General features: G+C 46.1%; 1 protein-coding gene across 3 annotated transcripts in view; it reads right to left on the bottom strand.

Annotated features, from left to right (window-relative positions):
- Positions 1-343: 343 nt before the first annotated feature.
- Positions 344-23437, bottom strand: part of CDHR3 (cadherin related family member 3) — a 67174-nt gene continuing 44080 nt past the window's right edge. Inside the window, exons 9-19 of one of the 3 annotated variants that reach the window (XM_032276324.1) lie at positions 20962-21133; positions 18763-18865; positions 17593-17691; positions 15576-15802; positions 12805-12976; positions 10911-11158; positions 8855-9036; positions 6730-6743; positions 4887-4918; positions 2559-2607; positions 344-1021 (exon numbers count right to left, since the gene is read on the bottom strand). In XM_032276324.1, coding sequence (XP_032132215.1) covers positions 717-1021; positions 2559-2607; positions 4887-4918; positions 6730-6743; positions 8855-9036; positions 10911-11158; positions 12805-12976; positions 15576-15802; positions 17593-17691; positions 18763-18865; positions 20962-21133 — 1603 coding nt within the window. In that variant the 3' untranslated portion in view covers positions 344-716. Of the gene's footprint in view, positions 1022-2558; positions 2608-4886; positions 4919-6729; positions 6744-8854; positions 9037-10910; positions 11159-12804; positions 12977-15575; positions 15803-17592; positions 17692-18762; positions 18866-20961; positions 21134-23437 lie in introns of those variants that run through there. The other 2 variants (XM_032276325.1, XM_032276326.1) reach the window with 2 other exon arrangements.

Raw genomic sequence — 23437 nt, forward strand, 5'->3', positions numbered from 1 at the left:
GCAATTGCTCCAACAATCCCACTCCCAGGTATATGAGCAAAAACGTGTTTAATCAAAAAATATGTTCAATCATCTAGTTGAACACATTAGATCTGTGCACTTTGACTATAAGTTATACAGTAACACAATAAAAAAGAAAAGAAGGTGCCTACTGTGTTTTCTTTTTCCCAGATGACCAACTCATTTATCTGTTTTTTTTTTTTCCACTATTCTGCTGCTTTAGCAGATTTGAGGTGACTTACAAAGATTTGAGGTGACTTACAAAGGTGCATGGTATATTTATGAGGGAAGAAATCTGGGTGATGTTAAAATGAGGGCAGGAAAATCAGTTGGAAACCAGATGTGAGGATGATCTTCACTATTTATGTCAGGAAGTCCTGTGAACTTCCAATGGTGAACTGAACAGAGCTTCCTAGCAGTCAGTGCAAAGAAGAAACACAGCAATTCCACACCCCAACGTTAACAGTCCTGCTGATCAGAAGCACGGGTAGTTTTGAGATCTAATAGAAACTTTTCCTGTATCATTTCAGAACAGGCAACTATGTGATCAAACCCCTTTCTATTTGTTTAAAACTTTGTCAAACATCCCAGGTTTGACCCTGGATGTCTGAATCCCCTCAGCCCACGTTTCCACCTATGCCATGCCCACACTGTCCCCATAGAATTTAGGGTGAGGCAGCATCCCAGTGATTGACAGGCTCCTCCCTAGACCCTGTTTACTTTCTTGGGTGTGGTTTGGGGGAAGCACTGTTCATGAAGGCTGGGTTTCTGTTCTTTGGGGTGCCCGGCTTGCCACTCTTGTTTCTGGAAGCCAGGCTGGCATCCTCAGCCCATGCGTTGCCACTCAGTTCATCTTCTTCCCGGCTGGTACTTCTCAGTGGCCTCAATCTTTCCCCAGCAGCAACTCTGCATGGGGCAGCTCCCCGGGGGCCGGACTCTTTCGTTTTTGGCATTTGGGTTAGTGGATCTTTCCACTTTCTGGCTCCACTTTTTGAATTGAATTCATATATTTTCCCAGTCACTAGTGAAGAAAAAAAATACAACAATCACATAAACCAGAAAATTCCAATGACTGTCTCTTCCCCCACTTCTACGCTGCTCTGTTCTGACTCCCGAGGGAAGATGAAGCTTACTAGAAGATGCAAATCACTGACACAGACAGCAGGCGGCTGAATATCACCGCAGTCTTCACCAGCCTGCCCTTGCCACCCCATGCTGCCCCGACTGCACAGGTAGCAAACAGCAAACCTCTCTGGATAGAAAGGTTTAGGAGTGTCTCAAGGACATCTCAACTGCAGGATGAGAAGGCAATGGAAATCTTAAACTCCGTGCAAGCTTCGGATAAATCAGGTTCAGTTTCTAATGGAATTACCCATTACTTTCTGATTTATTTTGTTTGTTTTAAAAGACCCCTGAATTCCTGCTACAAAAAGGAATTCATCAACTGAGAAGGAAAAGGCTGATTTTTATTTACGTTAGGTTAGCAGCAATTTGTAGACACACACACACAAATCTGGCCCCACTTGAGATGATGCAAAGAAGCCATTTTTATTGTGGCAGAGCCAGCAGTCCCTAATTGATTTAGGCCAGTTGGCTCATGTCTTTCATTTTTTTTTTTTTTTCTGTCTCAACTACACAAAAACACAAAAATCCTCCCCAGCCTTTTGCTTAGGAAGATCAGGTTTAAGGCAAGCCCTGGGTCCTTGCCATTCCCATACAGCATGAGTGGCCTCTCAGCTCAGGATCCCACCAGCACTTAAGCTAATGTGGGCACATTATGGTAACAAGCACCTAATAATAGAGGGAAATTTAATTCCAGCAGCAGCAGCGGCGGCGGCGGCAGACTCTTACTGGAGAGGAGCCATCCTCCTTAGGAGGAGAACCGGTGCCGTTTGCATGTGAGGGTGGCAGGAAGCCAACACACTTGCCTCCTGAATTTGGTTTCCTTCCCTTTATTCACGTCTATAATTGAGCCTTTGTAAGCGGAGGGATGAGTGTAAAGGAGCTAAATTTGGAGCTGATTTCAGGGGCTGATGAGAGCTCCGCAGGCCTGCTCTACCTTATGCTCATATTGCTGACCAAGAACAAATGATTGGCCCTGATCTAGGGAAAAAAGAAGCTACACTTGCCATTTCTCTGTATCTTCCACTACTAATAAAATGCCTTTAGAAGCATCCAGAAAGGATGTGGATGGAAGGGGGTACAGTGAGTACCAAAAAGCAGGAAAAAAATGTGGATTCCTGGATTCACCAGTTCTCTCAGCTGGTTTGGAATTTAGGAAGGGAGGCGAGAAAGAGGCACGGCCCTTGAATGTGAGCCTTTCGGTGGAGGCCCACGGAGGCCCCACGTCAGCGTGACCTGTACTTGAGCGGCTGCAAGCCAGCTGGGTTCACAGCTGATCTCACATTGTATTTAGCCTAGACGGGTCAGCACTGGAAAGACAACATAGCCAAACAGATTGACAAAATGAGTTAAAAGCAGGATGGATAAGGTCCTCCATGCTTCTACCAGTCTGGAATATGACAAGCATTCTTACGGTGGTATTGCCTCTTAATTACCTGGATCTATGGCTTCTCCATCAAAGACAGTGTTCATCTGGATGGTTTCCTAAGGAGAAGATAGAGATGGCATGGAACGCAACCCTACATTCCTTCTGCCTGGCAAGGCCACGCATCCTCACAACCCACGGGTCTTACCCAAAGCCTGCTTGACTTCTATGTCTTTTTTGTTTTTGTTTTTTTTTTTTTTGAGTTGGAGTTTCATTCTTGTTGCCCAGGCTGGAGTGCAATGGCGCAATCTCAGTTCACGGCAACCTCCACCTCCCGGATTCAAGTGATTCTCCTACCTCAGCTTCCCAAGTAGCTGAGATTACAGGCACCTGCCACCATGCCCAGCTATTTTTTTATTTTTAGTAGAGACAGGTTTCGCCACGTTGGCCAGGCTGTTCTCAAACTCCTGGCCTCAAGAGATCCACCTGTCTCGGCCTCCCAGAGTGCTAGGATTACAGGTGTGAGCCACTGCCACTGGCCAGTTCTATGTCTTTAATAGGCACTGTGCTACATGGTGAGGACACAGCAGTGAACAAGGCAGGCATGGCTACTGCCTGTACAAAGCTTGCCAACGACAAACAGGTGCTGCGATGCAGAGTGATAAGACTATGATGGGGAGATGTAGGGTGTAACGGGGCACAGGGAGGGTAGAGGGGACATTTAAACCAAACTTGGGGGTTAAGGAAGCATCCTGAGTAAATCAAATCTGAGCACAAAAGGAAGAGTGAAAATGCCACACAGCACAGCTAAGACCTACACTGTGTCAGTGGATCACTGTCGTGTATTGTCAAGGTGGACACAGGTGAGCTCCTAGGTGTCCATACCTCTGGCCCTGGCACTCCGGCCCTCCCCTGTGGCCTCCCGTTGCCTAGGCCAACGCAATGTCACATCTGGGCCTCATCTGAGTCCTGGGCTCCGTTTCTTTTCTCTTCCCTGATCTGTCCTCAGTGCCACCCTCCAGATCTGTGTAATGCACCTGTTCCTTGTCCCCATAGAAATACCCGCTTCCCTCACATACTGCCCTCTAGAGATGCCAAAGTCAGAGTCATTAGCACAGTAAAAAAGATTGTGTTTGGAGTTTAGCAAGCTTTCTAATCCCCAGTTTTTATCACTTAAAGGATCCTCGGGCCAGGTGAGGTGGTTCACACCTGTAATCCCAGCCCTTTGCGAGGCCGAGGTGGGTGGATCACCCGAGGTCAGGAGTTGGAGACCAGCCTGACCAATGTGGTGAAACCCTGTCTCTACTAAAAATACAAAATTAGCTGGGCGTAGTGGTGCATGCCTATAATCCCAGCTACTTGGGAGGCTGAGACAGGAGAATCGCTTGAACCCCGGAGGTGGAAGTTGAGTGAGCCAAGATTGTGCCATTGCACTCCAGCCTTGTCTACAACAGTGAAGCTCCGTCTCAAAAAAAAAAAAAAAAAAGAGAATGAGGTGGAGGAGAGACAACTTTTCAGCTATACTGTAACATTTTGCATTTGTGTGACACTTAACAATTTTCAAACTGTTTCTCCATCTGTTATCTCAGGGCAGGTGTCCTCACCCCCATTTTACAGGTGAGAATCTAAATCTCAGAGAGGCCAAAGCAAGTGATAAGGCTAAGTAGCCAGAGCCAACCCCAGACCAGGCAGGGCCCTTTCTCTGTCACTTTTCTGTAAGGTAGTGGAAAAGCAAAGAAAATTTAAATCAGCCAGGCACAGTGGCTCATGCCCATAATCCTAGTACTTTGGGAGGCTGAGGTGGCTGGATCACTTCAGGTCAGGAGTTCAAGACCAGCCGGGCCAACATGGTGAAACCCCATCTCTACTAATAATACAAAAAATTACCTGGGAGTCGTGGCACATGCCTGTAACCCTAGACACTTGGGAGGGTAAGGCATGAGAATCACTTGAACCTAGGAGACAGAGGTAGCAGTGAGCTGAGATTGTGCCACTGCACACCAGTCTAAGCAACAGAGTAAAACTGTGTCTCAAAAAAAAAAAAAAAGAAAAGGAAAAGGAAAATATTTAAATCTCATTGGACTCTGAAGCACTAGTTTTGGTCTTTAAGCTTCATTCCCCCAACTCACTCTCCTAGAGAGCTGGTATAGATAATAAACACCACTACTCAATATTTATGAAATCCAGTTCTTTTGCAAATATATCAGCAGGCATGTTCAGTGGAGGGAACAAATTCTATCAGGAGCTCGTCACACAGCAATCTGTTCCAGCGGCCAAACGCAAGCACCTCCCTGAATGATAAACATGACCACGAGGCTGTGGCAGGCCTGCCTTCTGGGGAGATGGGCATCCCATCCCCCAGCGTCTATGCCAGGTGCCCCTCGCTGTCCATACTCACCACCACCACCTCTCTCTTTGCATTCTTCATTTCTGCAGAGAACAGAACAGGCAGAAGTTAAGATCCTTGGGCATTAAATTGACCTTAAAATTCTACCCCCACAATGATATTTCCCTAAATAGGCTTTGATCTCAGTCTTGCAGACACAGCAAAGAATTGTTCTGTCTGTAGATGTGTTTGTTGACAGCTTTCCATCTTCTCAGAAACAAATACATATACATATGTATACACACACACAATAATACACACACGATTTAATATTTTTTACTCTTTTTCTAGCTTATTATCAGTGGACCTAGGAAACTCGCTTTTAAATGGCTTTTGAGATAAGAAAGAAAGATTGCATTGGATATCTCTGTTCATAAGGCAAAGATTTTGTGCATTCATTCCCCACGCCCTTTAAATTTTATTTTATTTTGAGACAAGGTCTCACTCTTGTTGCCCAGGCTGGAGTACGGTGGCACAATCGCAATTTGCTGCAGGCTTGACCTCCTAAGCTCAACTGATCCCCTCAGCTACCTCCCCAGTAGCTAAGACTACAGGCATACACGACCACACCCAGCTAATTTTTTTTTTTGAGATGGAGTTTGGTTCTTATTGCCCAGGCTGGAGGGCAATGGTGCAATCTCGGCTTACCGCAACCTCCACCTCCCAGGTTCAAGCCATTCTTCTGCCTCAGCCTCCTAAGCAGCTGGCATTACAGGCATGCGCGGCCACCACTACTGGCTAATTTTGTGTTTTTAGTAGAGATGGGGTTTCACCATGTTGGTTAGGCTGGTCTCGAACACCTGACCTCAGGTGATCTGCCACCTCTGCTTCCCAAAGTGCTGGGATTAGAGATGTGAGCCACTGTGCCCAGCAACCCAGCTAATTTTAAAAAATTTTTTCTATAGACAGGGTTTCACTCTTGTCCAGGCTGGTCTCAAACTTCTGGGTTCAAGTGATCCTCTAGCCTTGGCCTCCCAGAGTGCTGGGATTATATGTGTGAGCCACCATGCCTAGCTCCCAGTTCCTTTTAACAAGTGGAATTAGAGGCAGTTTGTGAAAATCTCACAAAATCATCTCTTTCAATATGATCAATAGCCATTATAATAAAATTTCTAAACTTGTTTAGACATGCCTTAAGCATGTCAGACACATGACTGTGGAGTGTTTAAAGCAAGCGTTTTTTGTTTTAAATAAAAACACTTCCCATTTCTTTGTCCTGCCTCCCCCCATACCCTAGAGTCTACTTGAGGCCACGCCAGGACACCTTCTCAGGCCTGGAGCTGCTCGGATGGATCTTCCCAATCTGCCCACTTTCCTAAAGTCATTCAGCTCCCTTAGCCCATCTGACTGCCCCCATCTCCCCCTTCTCACTAGTCTCACTAACCTAAATAATTTGTGGAAATGATCAAATCCGTTAGAATGTGAGAATCAAGTATTATCTACTCTTTAGAAAGAGGCCTGTGTCCAGCACAAAGCATTGGCTGTCCTCAGGACACCCGTCATGGGCAGCAGTAAGCAGGTCCGGTCTACATTTAACAGGTGGAGAGTTCTTTCTTCCTGTGCCATGTGGCGAGGGACAGACCTACATGTTTAGCTGAGCTGACTGGAGAGGGCTCTAGGTAAGGCACAGGCAGGGGACCAAGGTGAGAGACCCAGGCAGGCCAAGGCCCTGTGCCCCCGCCCTTCCCCTTCTCCAGCTGCATCTGACTTCTGTTTCCTCCCATCCACGGAAGATGCAGCTGAAAACACTCTAGACGTGATCACAGCCTGATTCTCTGCCTAGTAGATGCCTTTTTATGTAGCACAACAGAGCAAGCAAAAAACAACAGATAAAGGAAACAGGTAGTGTACATACCTCCTTTCTTTGTCCTATGGGGGGAAGAAAAGAATGGATATTAATTCACCTGAAAGTATGCTGCACTGGTGCACAAATGACACCATGGGGTTCTTTGGGCAACTCTGCCCTTCGAGATATGGGGGTCGACTGAAAGAGAGGCCAGGGTTAGGGGCCAGAAAGAAGGCTAGACCACCATCCCTGCTTCAAAGAAAGCAGCTTCATCACTTTGGACTAGGGAGGTTCTGGGAAGCTGATGAGTTAAAAAGTATCACCTTATAAACTTCAGGGAGTACGCTGTCTCTGATGAGAACACCTGGTGAGGACATGACTGCCCCAGTCAGACTGCCCAGCAAGTCTCCCTGCCCTATCCCTTTCTCCCCAAGAGCCAGCAGAGCAGAAGGCTCGGCTCACAGCAGGGAGGTTTGAGAGCTGGCAGTTACATTTTGGTTTCCTGTCACATGAAGAGCTGGACTTGGACCCTAGGACCTTTCCCATGATCACCTTGGATTCTATAGCTCTATACTCTAATTTTCTTCTTTGCTACTTAACGAAGGCTGGCTGTCATATGGTACAACTAATTTCCAGAGAGGCTGAGTCTGAATCTGGTTTTCTAGCTAGTTTTTTTTTTTTTTTTTTTTTTTTAAGTCAACCATGTTGAAAACAATATTTACAACATAAGTTAAAAGAACCAGGTTCAAGGTGAACATTTAACATTTAACCATAAATTACATGAAAGTTGCAGTGTCTATTGGATTAGTTCCTTCAAGAACTGCTATCCAAATCCCATTACAGTACACCACCATCCTTACAAGCAATTACTCTTTTAGAGCTGTTTTTTTTTTTTAATCAATTTGTGAATAGAGTTCAAACAAAAATGCCTTCTTTAATTTCAGCAGATGCTCGAGGATTTCTTACCTTGAAGTCAAGGTTGCCAATAGCAACAAACTTACGCAATAAATATGGCAAAATGCAATGCATATCTTTATGCTAATGCCTTGTACTTTTATAGTCTTTCATCCATAGATTTTAAATTATTTGACAGGTAATAGTTAATATTTAAAGTACCTTTAGAAGGCACACATGTCTTATCACCACCTCTTTTTGCCATTGAGAGATCCTAGAACTTAGAGGTTCCAACACCTCAAGACATTTGGGCATAGCGCTCGACTTAGAATCTAGAATCCTGAACTCACTGGGACTCATCTGTGAAGAATAAGGAAACAAGGTTTTTAAAAATGACTGGGTAGTGTACTAAGCATTCACCCTATATCAGGAACGCAGCCAAGTGCTTTGTTTGCATTTGCTCATTTAGTTGATTAAGTTTACAAATAAGAAAATTCAAGCTCACAGAGGTGGTCACTTGCTCAAAGCCATATTCCAAGAAAATGGTAGCGCTAAGACCTGAGCCCAGGCCTCATCTAGCTCCCAATCTCAGGCTCAGAGCCATCTAAGCGGTAAGTTGTAAGAGCTGCCAAGAATCAAGAAGCCTGGCTCTGGGAGAAGTCTGTGATTCTTTGGTGCTCTCTTCACGTGGCTCTACTACCTCACTTTTAGCCAGTGAAAGACACATCGCAGATTGGCACAATAAGAGGTATATTAGTGAGCAGGTGAAAATTGGAAGGAGAGGCAACGGCCTGCATCTACAACCCTTAAGACAGAGCCCACATGCAAAGAACCAATAATTATTTAGTCACACAAAAACCCAGCTGAGTCATTGGAGACAAAAGCCTAATTCCCTTATTGGTTTTTCATGCTTGCTTTAATTCCATACTGTCCTTTAAATATTCTACCAATAAGGGCACAGCATATTCTATCACTATTTACAACAGGGCTTTTCTGAAGGTTTTATCCAGGGCAAGGTCATCAGAAGGTTGATGCCCCAGTGTCACTGAGAACCCATCATGGACAGAGTAGGCTGCCAGGGAAAGACAACAGGATGGTCTCATGGCCTAGCAGGTGACAAAGAGGGTGCACCAGGACTGCGGGGAGCTGGAATCCCTTCCCCCATAGCTCCTTTTCCTGCCTTCACTCCAGGTAACCTGCCTGGTAGAGAAATCCTGATTCTCCATTTTTCCTTCTCCAGTCACCAGAAACCGCGTCCTAAAGGAGGTAGGGAAGAGGACCCAGCCCACTGGCAACTTACAGAGCTTTCTTGTTCTTCCCAGTCTTGCCGGCGCAGTGTCTGTAGATGGCTTTGGCCAACAGGATGACCAGGGACACCAGGAGACCCAGAAGCAATATGGAGCCCACAGTGATGACAAAAGGCACGTACCATGCGGACGGAGAGTAAACGTTTTTCCTCAGGACCTGGTAGGTGACCCTGGGCTTGAACAGCAGAGAGCAGGGAGGGTGAGTGGAGGGTGGTAGCGATTTTGCCGTTCAGCACTCTGTGTTGCTGTGTTTACTCCGGCTCGCTGTTCTTGCTCTATAAATTGGACATCTGTGTGCTCTCAGTTCTTGCTGCTTCAACACATCACCTTATTTATAAGCTTTGCAGACGTCCATTAGATCAAACCCAGAAATTTTAGGGACCGAAAAGCAACTCCAGGCCTAATTTTATTCTCTGTCTTCCCCTTCCCCAAAACTAAAAAAAGCCCACTGGCTTTTTTTGCTGCCATATCTGGGCATAACCCAGGGACGAATATAGCCATTGTCTCTCACCAAGAAGGCATAAGCCACAGTCTTTTTTTTTTTTAACACCTTGTAGGCTTTTCAGGGTTCTCTCAGCGACAAGCTGCCACTGCCAGAGGAGTGAGCTGACGGCACAGTGAAGCCTCAAGTTCAGCATCTGTTTCCTAGAGCTGGAGACAGATACCAAACAAGTTACAGAGGTTTCAGAAATGGAGATGTCACCATCGGGTCAGGCTCTGAGCCCAAGAAAGGTGGGAACTCTTCACTGAGGGGAGCCTACCCACTCCTCCCACAAGGAGAGTCCTTAGGGTTGCTGGATGCTTCCATTCATTGGGGTTTTATTGACTCGAGCACAGGAGACAGAAGCACGAACCAGCTCCTGGAATAAACTCTGAGAAGAAGCTGGCCACCTCCATGGGGGGTTCTCTAAGGTTCTGATTACCTTCCTTCTGGCCTGCTGCAGGTATGAGGGCTACTGACCAGGGGTGCAGCTTCTATTAGGAGGAGGAGGAGGAGGAAGAAGGGGGGCAGATGAGTTAGCAAGCCAGTTCCTCCAGGGGGCAGGGGAGATAATCCTGTTGTCAGATTCCAGGCTCTCCCTTCCCTCTACAGATCGATTCTGTGATAGCACCTGGTCATTTTCTTCCCAAGCTTTCCCCCAGTCTGTGTTTACTTTACCAGTTTGAATACTTGTTTGTAATCTATCTCCCCCTCCAGATCAGTGGCTCTCAGACTTTAATGCACATCAAAATTCCCTGAAAGGCTGATTAAAAACACAGCTCACTGGGTCCCACCTCCAGAGTTTCTGACTCGTTAGGTTAGGGGATGGAGTTGGGGATTCCAGGTTCCTGCATCCTCCCCTGGAGGTCATGGTGATGATCATGGTTGGGTGACCTATAACTTTAATAATCTATAGTGGGCCTGAGAATTTGCATTTCCCACCAGTTTCCAGGTGGTGCTGATTCTGCTGGTCTAGGGACGGCACTTGGAGAACCATTGGCCTATACCATCATCTTCCTGAGAGCAGGGATCATTTTTGACTTGTCTGCTAAAGTGACTGGCACACTATAGGCATTAAATCGATATTTGTAGATTGGATGAACTGTTTTTGGAGTGGAAGTGGGGTGTAGGGCACAGATTGGCATGTGAGACTCTTCAAAAGATGTGGAAAAGAGCACCCGGCAGCAAGTAATCTAATTTCATGGACATAGACTTGCAAAGACTCATCTGAACAAGCAGAGAGGAGTTGTGAAAGTAGCAGCTGGCAGCATGCCCATGAAAATCAGCTCCTGTGCCACAAGCCACATAGATCTCTCACAGGTCTCTGCAAAAACACGCACTCTTCTCTACCAGAACAGGAAAAGTGAGTGGTTTTATGAGTCTGAGGTCTCACCAGATTTTTGCCACCCTGTAGCTACTTTCCCCCAGCCCATGGCTGCCATTTTTGGCAACATCGTAATACCTTAACCCTTTTCAGTCCACCCCACGTATCTCCCGGGGGGAAAGAAGTCTGTCAACGTGACTCACAAGGGAACGTGGCTGGGGATTCCAGGTCCTAAAGCCCTTACCCTGGGGCTTGTGATGACTGTGGTTGGGTGCGGAATGACTTTAATACTCAGCGTCACTGTTCCCGTCTCAACGAGAGCCTCGGCTTGCTTCCTGCCGGACAGCAAGTTGTCATCCGTTACGTAGACAAGTAGCTTGTAGTCCCAGATCTTATCAAGCCCACCAGCATAGTCAAAGCGAGACGTAAGCAGCAGGCGTGTGACGTTGGAACCAGCATTGGGAGAGAAGGTGAAATGATTGTTGACGTTACCTAATGAGATTTGACACAGGGGTGTTGGTAAAAAGAAGCAAAGAGAGTAAGAAATAAAGGTTTAGAAGAAAACTGCATTCAATCATTTTCTCAAATTTCCACACCTCAGGTGTAGACTATATCTCTGATATACCAGAGCTGGATTAATTACATGCTATAGGCTTTAACTGCACCAGAGATGGCATTAGTACAAAGAAACCCTTGCTCACCACCAGCGTGGCTGCAAACGAGGCTCAGTAGAAAAGACAATAGGACAACACCCATAGCCTAGTACCATCTTGCTGAGTATTAAGCAGAGACTTTGTAACCCTGCTGCAGCCGCTTCTGATTTATCATCCAGCAATTATTTGGTAACAACATGTGTAATTCACACCTAGACAAATGAGTGGGCATCAAGAGGGTGGAATAGGTCACATCCCTAGCCATGGACCAAGTTCACAGCATGCTTTTCACAGGACCCGGTGGGTCACACTGGTTATGGATGTCCCTGGAGTCCCCCAAAGGAAGGTACCTTCTGGCTTTGCAGGAATTGCAGCCCCAGGTCCTCCTGAACCCACCCCATCACACCCCCAACCACACACGCAGCTCTGCTGGGGCTCATGGCTCAGCTCAGGGAGCCTGGGGCAGAGGGGCTGTCAGCCCAAGCACACGCCTGCTCATTCCTCCACTGGCTCCAGACTCATTACCGACTGAACACCAGTAAATGGAGCAGGAGATGATGCAATTTTTGTTCCCTTAGCAGCAAAATGTTCCATAAAGGCCTTAGGGCTCTCGGTATGGATTATTTCCATCTTCGGCAACTGCAGTCTCGAGGCAGCTTCTGCCCCTGGGTTTTGTGACACAGCCAGCTCGAGAGGCTTCCCACTGTTCGAGTTCCTGCTCCGCCAAGGGCACAGCAGGCAGCAGGATGGGTTTTTACTCTCACGTGGAATTGTTCTGCTTGTTTGGGTTTAAATCTCTGGCCCCAGCACTTCATTAGATGAGCTATTTTGGTCTAATTTCCATTGAGGGGTGCTCTTTTTTCCCTACAATGGTATATTTTTAAAGAGAGAAGATGAATGGAGCAGAAGAGAATTCCTGAGGACACATTTCAAAACGCACTTAATCTATTTAATCTATTATTATCCAGAGAGAGGACTGGGATTCCCTGCCCCCACTACAAGCTTTCAGGAAAAGAGGTGGTCGAAAAGTTGGACTGAACTTTTTCTAATGATACCAATATGCTTTCTGACTCATACTGTAGTCAGGAATTGGGGGGTGGGGTTCACCCATTTCTTGGGCCTTTGGGCTGTTGCATAGGGGGTCTGTAGGAGTGAGGAGAGAAAGGGAAACTGAGAGGAGTGCTAGGAAGCATAGGGGCCGCTAGACTCTGTATCTCTGCTTTCCTCATTCAAATACTTCCCCAGCATGCTGCAGTGATGCACACTCGTAGTCCCAGCTACCCGGGAGGCTGAGCAGGAGGATTACATGAGCCCAGGAGTTCAGGACTAGCCTGGGCAACATAGTGAGACCCCATCTCAAAAGATAATGTCTTTCCCACTCCCATCCCATGTTGCCCAGATCAGTGTGTGAGCACAGACCCCCACCCTGGACAACTTCAGGGTCCTCAGAGACAGGGCCACCGTCATTGACGCCGAGTGCTATACCTGCACCAATGGAGTAACGGAAAGATCTGGGGCTGGAATCGAGGTCAGTACACGTCAGCTTGAAATTCTGAATATTTGTGCCAACTTTCAGATCCACTGGGAGGGCCAGGAAATAAGAGTTTGGAGTACAAATTGGCTTTTCATCATTTTCTTCAAGGATGTTCACGGTAACCTAGAGCAGCAAGAAGGTAGGTGGTCATTCTCAACGGCTAAAACTCATTGCGTGCTTACTACGTGTAGGCAGTTTTCAGGCTAAGCACTTTTCCTAGATTAGCTCATTTAAACTCACGTGAGATAGATGACATGATTATTCCCATTTTATGGATGTGAAAATTGAGGTTTAGAGAGACTAGGTAATTGACCTAAGATCACTCAGCTAGTGAATGGCAGAGCTGGGACGTGAACTCAGGTTTGCCCTACTCCAAATCCTATGTTATTAAATCCTACACTGTGTGCATGTGTGTGTGCACATGTATACATATATCTCACCCTCCCCACACACATGCATGCGCCTGGACACATAGGCTCACTGGCAGATGACACTGAATTGTTTTTCCAGGAAGGTGCGAGTTTACGGTGACTCCATGGGCTTCCTTGCCTGCTGCTGCTTGTGAATTGGAAGGTTTTTTTTTTTTTTTTGAGACAGAGTCTCACACTGTCACACCCAGGCGGGAGTGGTGCTGTGGTGCAATCTCAGCTCACCGCAACCTCTGCCTCCTGAGTAGCTGGGATTACGGGCGTCCGCCACCATGCCTGGCTAATTTTTTGTATTTTTAGTAGAGATGGGGTTTCACGATGTTAGCAAAGCTGGTCTCGAATGCCTGACCCCCCCCACCGGGCCTCCCAAAGTGCTAGGATTACAGGTGTGAGCCACCGCACCTGGCCTGTAAATGGAAGTTCTTTAACTCCGGCATACACAGAAATGGCTCTCAAGCCTGGCTCTGCTTCCTTGGGCCCACTTCAGATTAAATAGATTGGACTCTCTGGAGGATGGGGCCCAGGGCCTTCGTGTATGTTCTCCAGCTGATTCCAGTATACACCCAGGGCTAAGACCCACTGGGACAGAACAAGCAGGCCTGGTTAAACTGGGATCTCATCTGTAACCTGGGCTAATAGCACTGTACTAAGCCCTAGGGCTAACCTGCCACAAGCAGGGGCCAGCCTATTCTCTTTCATCGCTGTCTTTTATGCCTGGTGAATGGGAATATAGCCTGGGATGCGTGCCAGCACAGAATTGTACAATGTCAGCCCCGAAAGGGACTTGCATGATCATTTAGTTCACCACCCTTTTTTAAAAGCTTATGAATTTTGAGTCATATTCATGCTACCTTTGAAATTTGGGATTTCAGCTATTTCTGAGCCTGGGGATAAATTGAAATGTTCATTCTAGTTAGCTCCCAAAGTGAAGTCCATTCATTTTTCTCAAAAAACAAAAAACAAAAAAACACCAGCGTAACAAACACTGCAATTATCTCCAACTTTCCTTGGGTAGCAAGGAAAAAGCCAAATCTTGCACATCATTAAAAGCATCATCCCATTAATTCAGAGCAAGCCATTGGAGGAGCCAGACTGTTCAGGAATTGGATCATCGGGTGACTCTTCATTTAAGAGATGGAGAAATAGGGACATGGAGATAAGCATTGCTCAGACTCCCTCGGAAAATTGGGATCAAAGTTGAGAAATGAACTCGGTCTCCTGACTCTGAACCAATCTTCGTCGATGACTGCCTGCTGCTGAGAGTTCATTTTGCCTTCATGCTTTTTTGCTTTACTAATGGGAAGGACCAGGGAATAGTTTGGTTTTTGTGGCTGTCATGTTGCCCTTGGATCATCCAAACCACTGACAACACGGACCTATTAGACCCTTGCAACTCGAGGTGTGGCAGGGAACCAGCAGCACTGCCCCAGTTGGAAGCATGGCAGAAATGCAGAATCTCAGGCCCCTGATGCACTGACTCTGAGTCTGCATATGACAAGATTCTCAGCATCAAAGGTTGGGGAGCAGCTAGCAGCTCAGCAATGGTTTTAAGATCTACCCCATCTGCTGTGTGTGGGGGCAGGGTAGGAACACGGCATACCTGCTCCTGGGGAGGAAATGCGTAACTCCAAAACCACACTCAGCATCTGGGCAGTGCACATTTCACCGCCATCCTTCAGTGAAGGCAAAGCGGGATTTAAAGGGCCACAAGAGGAACTTCATCCCACAAAGTGGCTTTATGGGTCCACCAGATATTCCAATATCTGGCCACCAATTTCAGTGCTTCTGTCACCCACAAACTTAGGTCTCAAAAATATATGGGGTTGGGCACAGTGGTTCATGCCTATAATCCTAGCACCTTGAGAGGCTGAGGCAGGTAGATTACTTGAGGTCAGGAATTCGAGACCAGCCTGGCCAACATGGTGAAACCCATCTCTACTAAAACTACAAAAATTAGCCGGGCACGTTGGCGCACACTTGTAATCCCAGCTACTTGGGAGGCTGAGGCAGAAGAATCACTTAAACTCAGCCCAGGAGGGAGAAGTTGCAGTGGGCCAAGATTACACCACCATACTCCAGCCTGGGCAACGGAGTGAGGCTCTGACTCAAAAAAAAGAAAAGAAAAGAAAAACGTGGATCTTTATTTCCCAGGGCACCTTTACTTGTTTCCCCTCACATCCACAGGATGTGCCCTGGGAAGCTTCCTCACTGCCGCATCCACACTCTGGGGGTGCCAGAGAGGCCCTAGGTCAACCAGTTGGGTTAATGGGACTATACCAAGCAGCCCCACTCACAGTGACAGAGCTTGTGTCCTCACTGTTGGTGGCCTGGATTCTGAGAATATACACGGGGGTTGTTTCATAGTCCACTTTAGTTACCAGCTGGAGTTCTCCTGTCTTGGGATTAATCCAAAATACGTTCGGGTACTGGAGGCTGGCCCCTCCGGTGGAGATGGAGTACACGAGGCTGCTCTGAGGGAGGTCTTTATCAGTGGCTCGCACCTGTCCCACTCGGGTTCTGGCTGGAGGAATAAAGTAACTGCAGTAAGTTCGGCTTTTAGCGGGTAGGGAAGGATGATCCAGGAACAGATGTCCTCACTGCCATGGGCAGAAGGACTTCTGGAGGCCTCCTTGCTGTCCAAAGTCTGTTTTCTATCTTCAATTCTACTCAATTGAAATAATGCTGACCAGCACCCACCAGGTAACTGACCCTATGATCCAAGCAGTCCTGTGAGGTGTACTAGACAATTTATGCCCCTCCCTTTTTTTTTGAAATGGAGTCTCACTTACTCTGTCTCCCAGGCTGGAGCTCAGTAGTGCGATCTCAGCTCACTGCAACCTCCACCTCCTGGTTTCAAGCAATTCTCCTGCCTCAGCCTCCCAAGTAGCTGGAATTACAGGTGCCCGATGCCATGCCCAGCTAATCTTTTTGTATTTTTAGCAGAGATGGGGTTTCACCATGTCAGCCAGGCTGGTTTCGAACTCCTGAGCTCAAGTGATCCACCCGCCTCGGCCTCCCAAAGTGCTAGGATTATAGGCATGAGCCACCTCACCCGGCAATTTATGCCTTTATATAGACTCCAGGGACACCAATCATTTTGCTGTCATAAACAACAGTGCCAAGAACGTGCATCCTCACACAAACATCTCTTTGCAGCAGTGTTGTCTAAAAGTCCTGTGTGTTTCAATTTTCTGTAATGAGCATGAATTGCTCTTATAAAAATAAACAATTTTGAAATAATTTCACAATTGGTGATTACAGATTATAGATTTTTAAATCCTCTTCCATTTTGCTAATTTTACAAATACTGTTGGTGGGGTTGCTAGCATTCTGGCTTGCTTGTTTTATAGGAGTTCCTTCCCATAAATTACATTCCTCAAGGGCAGAAACCTTCTCTTGTTCAATTCCAGATCCCCAGCACTAAGTGTGTGACCCAAAGTAGGTGATCAAAGAGAACTGTAGTAAGATCTGTGAGTTCACAGAAAGCCTGTTCCTTTCTGATTTGCTATTCCCTGAATAAAGTATAAGAAATTAAAAGCATTTTCTTTGGACCTTCATTTTGCATTTTGCTTGAAAACTTAATGTCAGGAAATGGAGACCATCCTGAAGAGAATGGATCATTTGAGAGGGAGTGTTTTGGTTTTGGTCTGATTTGCTGTTGTTGCTTTTAATATGAAAAAAGTATCCATGATCTAAAGATGAAAGGCTGTGGGAGTCTATTACACGAGAGCATTTACAGTATTATCTTCAAGCTGAGAGGGCGAAAGAGAGGCAGACAGTGAAGCTGGAAGTGGGGAGTGAGTCTTTTCCTTAATGGGGGAAGAGTCTGCAAAAAGCAGGGTGTCGTAAAGGGTAGAAAAGAAGGCCTTCAGTGAATCCCAGCAGGAGAGAGAGAAATCGTCTTTATTTTGTTTGTAAATGAAGGAAATACAGAAATGGGAAACGTTTTCTCTGTTGTTAAATTTCAATTCTCTGGGTGAGCTGGATAAAACTCACAGTGGAGACCAAGAGAAAACTTAAGCTTCGAAAAGGGAGGGTTAGTGGAATTGGGCAAACAGACAAGGAAGCAATCAGAGGCTTCCAAGAAAGGCAGTTTCATCAGCAGTTTTCAAAAGTCCAAGTTTCACCTGAAGGGCTCCTCAGCAGCAAGGAAAATTTAAAAGAAATAAGAGGTGCAATAAATACTAATCATCTGTGAATCACTGTGCAAAACAGCACACGAGGCCTCCAGAAGGGAGCTTTCCACTCCAAAGAACACGTGTTTGGACAGAGTCCATCAAGAGCACTGTGGTCTGTGACTTTGTGACTTACCCGGTCTTCTTTCTGACACAGAAAATACGTAGGATGGCCTATCAAAAATGAGAGGAAACTCATTTTCTGGGCTTGTTAGGATATAAATGTAGATGTTATCTAAAAATGGAAATAGAAACACATTTAATCACAAGTTCATGCTCATCCATTTGTTTATTCAACATCTTTAAAGACTCTCCTGTGTACAGGCTCTGCGCATAGGGGATACCAGGTGACCAAGCTCTGGGAACTCCTGCCTTTTAGATGCTGAGGGTGGTCACCCTTTGATAGGCACATGAGCACACAGGGCACTACAGAACCCAGCGGAGGAGCAGCTTCCAGGAGAAAGTAAAGCTGAGCCTTACAAGGATAGAATTAGACAAATGGGCCAGGGGCGAGATTGGCGGGGCGTTGTAGGCATATGCAAAAATGCCAAGGTATAAAACCACATAATTCACTCAGGAAAACTTCAAGCTGTTTGCCCAGTTGGGAAAAAATGGTGGCTTGGGCCAAGCGAGGTGGCTCACGCCTGTAATCCCAGCACTTTGAAAGGCCAAGGCGTGCAAATCATGAGGTCAACAGTTTCAGACAAGCCTGATCAACATGGTGAAACCTTGTCTCTACCAAAAATACAAAAATGAGCTGGGCGTGGTGGCACGTGCCTGTAATCCCAGCTGCTTGAGAGGCTGAGGCAGGAGAATCGCTTGAACCTGGGAGACAGAGGTTGCGATGAGTTGAGATCGCGCTACTGTACTCCAGCCTGGGTGACAAAGTGAGTCTCCATCTCAAAAAAAAAAAGGTAGCAGGGGGGCTTCGAGGCAAATGACAGAAGGTGAAGCTGGAGAATTAATTAAGGGGCAACAAATGATGACAATTCTTGTATGCCAGGCCCAAGAGTTGGAACTTGAGCTTGACAGCTACAGGAGATGCTCAAAGGCTTTAATCAAGGAAGTAATATGATGACATTTGCATTTCCTGAAAAATCATTGACAGAAATATGGAGGATGCATTGGAAAATGGTGAGACTGAAGGTAGAGAGACCCTTCAAAAACCCTTAAGTGTTGTAATTCAGTTCCTGGGTGAGAGCAGTACTAGTGAGATGGGGGACCTAGTACAATACCTAGTACTGCCCAGCAGAGTTTAGTCATTGATAAGAAAGACACTCATGAAATAAAACAAAATGATACTTGCTTTTATAGTAAGGGGCCCCCACATCCTGCACCTGGATTATCACCACGTATTTATTGCCGGCTGCTAGATTACTTGGATTTTCATAATCTAGATCACCAATCAGCTAGATTAAAACAGAGATAGTAGATTATACAGATTAAACAATCCTATTTATTGGACTGAGAGAGACATTTTCATGTATTGCTACTGGATATGTAAATTGGCAAAACACTTTTGGAAAACACTTTGCCCATAAAAATGAGGAGCTTTAAAAAGTTACGACCATACGTTTGCTCACTGCTAGCGAACTTGTTGAAATAATTTACCAGGAGAGAGAATCTATGTACAAATACGTTCATTAAGCACTAGTGCTCAACAGCACAGGATCACATCTTCAGATTCATTGAAGAAAAGCACAAAATTGAATCTTATATGTAGGGCTGTTTCATCATAGCAGTCCCTCCTTACTATCTGTGGTTTTGCTTTTGACAGTTTCAGTTACTTACAGTCAACCGCAGTCTGAAAATAGTGAGTACAGTACTATAAGATATTTTGAGAGAGAAAAACACATCCACATAACTGGTTTTCTTTATTCTTCTTTAGAGATAGAAGTCCCCTTCATTGCCCAGGCTGGTGTGCAGTGGCTATTCACAGGTATAATCATAGCTCACTGCAGCCTCAAACTTGTGGCCTCAAGTGATCCTCCCATCTCAGCCTCCCAAGCAGCTGGGACTGTGGGTGTGTACCACCATGCATGCCACATAACTTTTGTGATAGCATTTTGTTATAATTTTTCTATTTTATTGTTCATTATTATTGTGAATACTTACTGTACCTAATTTATAAATTAAACTTACTATAGGTATCCATGTATGTAAGGAAAAAACATAATGTATGTGGGGTCTGGTATTGTCTGTGGTTTCAAGCATCCACTAGGGGTCTTGGAACACATCCCCTGTGGGTAAGGGGGCAATACTGTATTTAAAATACTTATGCCGACTGGGCACGGTAGCTCATGCCTATAATTCCAGCACTTGGGGAGGCTGAGGTGGGAGGACTGCCTGAGACCAGGAGTTTGAGACCAGCTTGGGCAATATAGCAAGACCCTATCTCCACAAAGAACTGAAAAATTAGCCAGGCATGGTGGTGCACTCCTGTAGTACCACCTGCTAGGGAGGCTGACATGTGAGGATCACTTGAGCCTAGGAGTTCGAGGCTCTGGTGAGCTATGATTGCCACACTGCACTCCGGCCTGGGTGACAAAGTAAGATGTAGTCTCTTAAAAAAATAAATAAAATAAAAAATACTTAAGCATATATGTAGAAAATACACATAAAATATATCTACAGAAAAAAGACAAGAGGGAATTGTACCGAACTATTAACACTGGTTAGCAGTAAATGGTGATGCTTTTCTGTGCTTTTACATTTTCTACAGTGAACATGTATTAATTTCCTAAACAGAAAAAAATAGAAACTATTTCTAAGATGGTACTATGAATAAAGTGGGTGAGATGTTCTTGGGGGTTGAAGAAGGGTTCGGGGTGTGAGGTGGAGAAGCAGCACAGTGAGGGGAGGGGGGCAGGCGGCTGGCTTCCCTCCCTGCGGCTGCCGCTTTCCCAGCCCTTCCGTTTTTCTCTTCTCCTTCCCCACCACCCTCCAACAGAAGTTCTGAAGGAAAGGTCTAACTCAGCTCATTGGGACCCACTTTTCACGCCCATCCTTCTTCCAATGCAGCGTTTGTCCCTTGGAGTTGCCAGCGAGGGGGCTCCCTGTACATCCTCGCTGTCTCCCTCTCCTCTGGTCTCCAGTGGTTTTACAGTGTGGAATTTATCTGCACACGCTCAAGGCCCGGCCCTGCTGTCTCTCACCTCACACCTCTATGGGCCAGGAGTGAGCACTGCAATAAACAAAAGTGCCTGAGCACAGAGGGCACTGACATGTCTGTGAAGGCATACTAAGCAGGCACACGCACTGCGTGCTACCCGAGAAAGAATCCAGTCCTTAGCAGCCCGGGCACAACTATGTGTAACCAACGATTCCTGAAACGGGGTAGAATAAAGAGCGAATGGAGAACACAGACTCACTATTAAGCCTGTCAGTTACAGTCACTCTGAGAGGGGGTTACCTTGGAAATTTCTCTCTATGGGGCAGCAAAAGCATGATGCATGTTGGACCAATTCCTGATGCCCTTTTAATGATGCAACGACCATTAACTGACCACAATTTTCCCAGAGCCAGCTGGATCCTGTAAAAATCTGCTGCCGCTCCCCGCTCCAGATGGCGTGGTGAAGTTGAATCTGTTGTTTGGTGCCTCACTGTCATCATCAAAGCAGAAATTGTTCAGGTCAAGAAGCAACGTCCCGTTGGCTGTTCTTTCCGGCACCATAATGCTGGTGAAAAGACACAATTCAGTATTTCCCCCAACAAATGGTGATCGAGTGTTTCTTCTCACATGGGTGCTGGGCTAGACCTCTCTGCTTTCGCTGCAATTCAAAGTAAGTCCGTGGTCATGGCAGTCACCTCCTAACTGGTCTCTCTGATTCTGCCCTTGCTGCCTTTTGGGCTATTTTAAACACAGCAGCCAGAGGGATCCTGGTAACATAGTGTCAGATCATGTCACTCCTCTGCTCCTAAGTCCCAAATGGCTCCTCCTTTCACATGAAGTCCCACCTTTGATCAGAACCCTTCGTGACGTGCCCACCTTTTCCTCTCTGAACATCGCTCACTAGTTCTTCTCCTTGTTCACGTTCCTCCTGCCAATCTGGCCTCCTGGTGCTCCCTGAACGCTTCAAGAGGCTCTGGGCTCAGCGTCACTGCACTCGCTGTGGAATCCTCTCTCCACAAATACCCACGTGGCTCCCACTTTAACTTTCTTTCACCTGTCTAATCAAATGTCACCTTATCAGTGAGGCTATGCTATCTAGAATGGCAGTGGTCTCTGGCTGGTGCTTCCTTTCCTGTTCCCCTCTTTATTTTTAATTCTTAACACACATCATCATCTGATACACCTTTCTGTTTATTGTCTATTTCCTTCCTAGAAAGTAAACTCTGTGAGGGCAGGGATCTTTGCATTTTTCTTGGCACACTCAATAAATATTGGTTGAGTGAATGAAAAATAGACTTATGAGACTAGCACAGTCATGAAGAAGAATATAAGAAAAATACAAATTTTACCTCCTGCCTGAAGGAGTTTCTAATTAGGCTAGGGCAAATCCCTGTACCCCTTGTCTCCCATGCTTTGGAGATTGAGAATTCCTTGACTTGTGTTCTAGTGGCTTTAATGGACTAGAAGGGCCTCCTAACACCATTATATTATTCATTCAAAAGAGGTTTATTAATGGTCAAATTTGGGCGTCTCAATCTCAGTAAACTCCAGGGTTTAGGCAAATAACACAAATGAGTAAAGCTACCCCCAGACTTAGAGCCTTCTAATGAAGCCCAGCTTTTGTGGGAGGTTCTGAGGAAGACTAATGAACACCTTGAGGTTTCAGTTCATTGAGGGCCTTTCTCATGTCTCCATGTCTCAGTTTCTCCATCTATAAAATGGACATAAATTATATCAATTAGTTTTTACTACAGAACGCACCATCCCCAAACTGAGTAAATTAAAACAACAAGCATTTATTATTTCTCACAGTACTATAGGTTTTCCCTCAGTCCTTCTGGTTTCAGTTTAGCTCAGCTGGTCTCCGTGATCACTGACAGCTTGGCTGGGGCTTAATGGTCTAGGATGGACTCACTCACATGCCTGGTGGTGGGAAGGTACTTGGTTTCTGTTTCTTGTTGTTCTTGTCTTCTGGAAGGCCAGTCTAGGCTCATTGCACGGAGGTCTCTGGCTTCCAAAAGTAACAAGAGAGGGCAAGTTCCAATGCACATGCATTTTTCCAGCCTCTGTTGTATCATGTTTGTGAATGCTCCAGTGGTCAAAGCAATTCAGATGGTCAAGCTCAGATTCAAGGAGACCCATCTCTTCTTTTGAGACGGAGTTTTGCTGTTGCTGCCCAGGCTGGAGGGCAGTGGTGCGATTTCAGCTCACCACAACCTCCGCCTCCTGTGTTCAAGTGACTCTTCTGCCTCAGACTCCCAAGTAGCTGGGATTACAGGTATTTGCCACCACACCCGGCTAATTTTAAATTTTTAGTAGAAATGGGGTTTCTCCATGTTGGTCAGGCTGGTCTTGACTCCTGATCTCAGGTGATCCGCCCGCCTCAGCCACCCAAAGTACTGGGATTACGGGTGTGAGGCACCGCGCCCACCAAGACCCAACTCTTGGTGGAGGGAATAGCAAAATCACATTGCAAAGGAGCATGCATACAGAGCAGGCAGGGAGGAATTTGTGGCTTTTTTTCTTTTTTGTTTGGGCTACCTATCTCAATCATATTTGCCTTGGTAGAATTTCTTACAAAAATATATCGTGGCTGTCATGAGAGTGTGCCTGGAAGACCTCCAACCACGAGCGCATAACTGACCATCGGCTTCAGCTGCCGGGCTCTGAAATCCACCACTGTGTTTGCAGTGAGGCCACGTACCAACAACTGGTCATGGCAAAGATACTAAGGTTTATTCCTATCCCATGTCAGCTGACACTGGCTCCAGGACCCCCAGTGGCCTAGCTGAACACTCCTTAGACGACATGGCAGCCTAGAACATGTCCATCTACCTTCCCTCCCTCTTTTCTTTCACCCAGGTCAGCC

This window comes from Sapajus apella, unplaced genomic scaffold (genome assembly GCF_009761245.1).
Source record: "Sapajus apella isolate SASKATOON/1434 unplaced genomic scaffold, GSC_monkey_1.0 scaffold7, whole genome shotgun sequence".
NCBI classification, from domain to species: domain Eukaryota; kingdom Metazoa; phylum Chordata; class Mammalia; order Primates; family Cebidae; genus Sapajus; species Sapajus apella.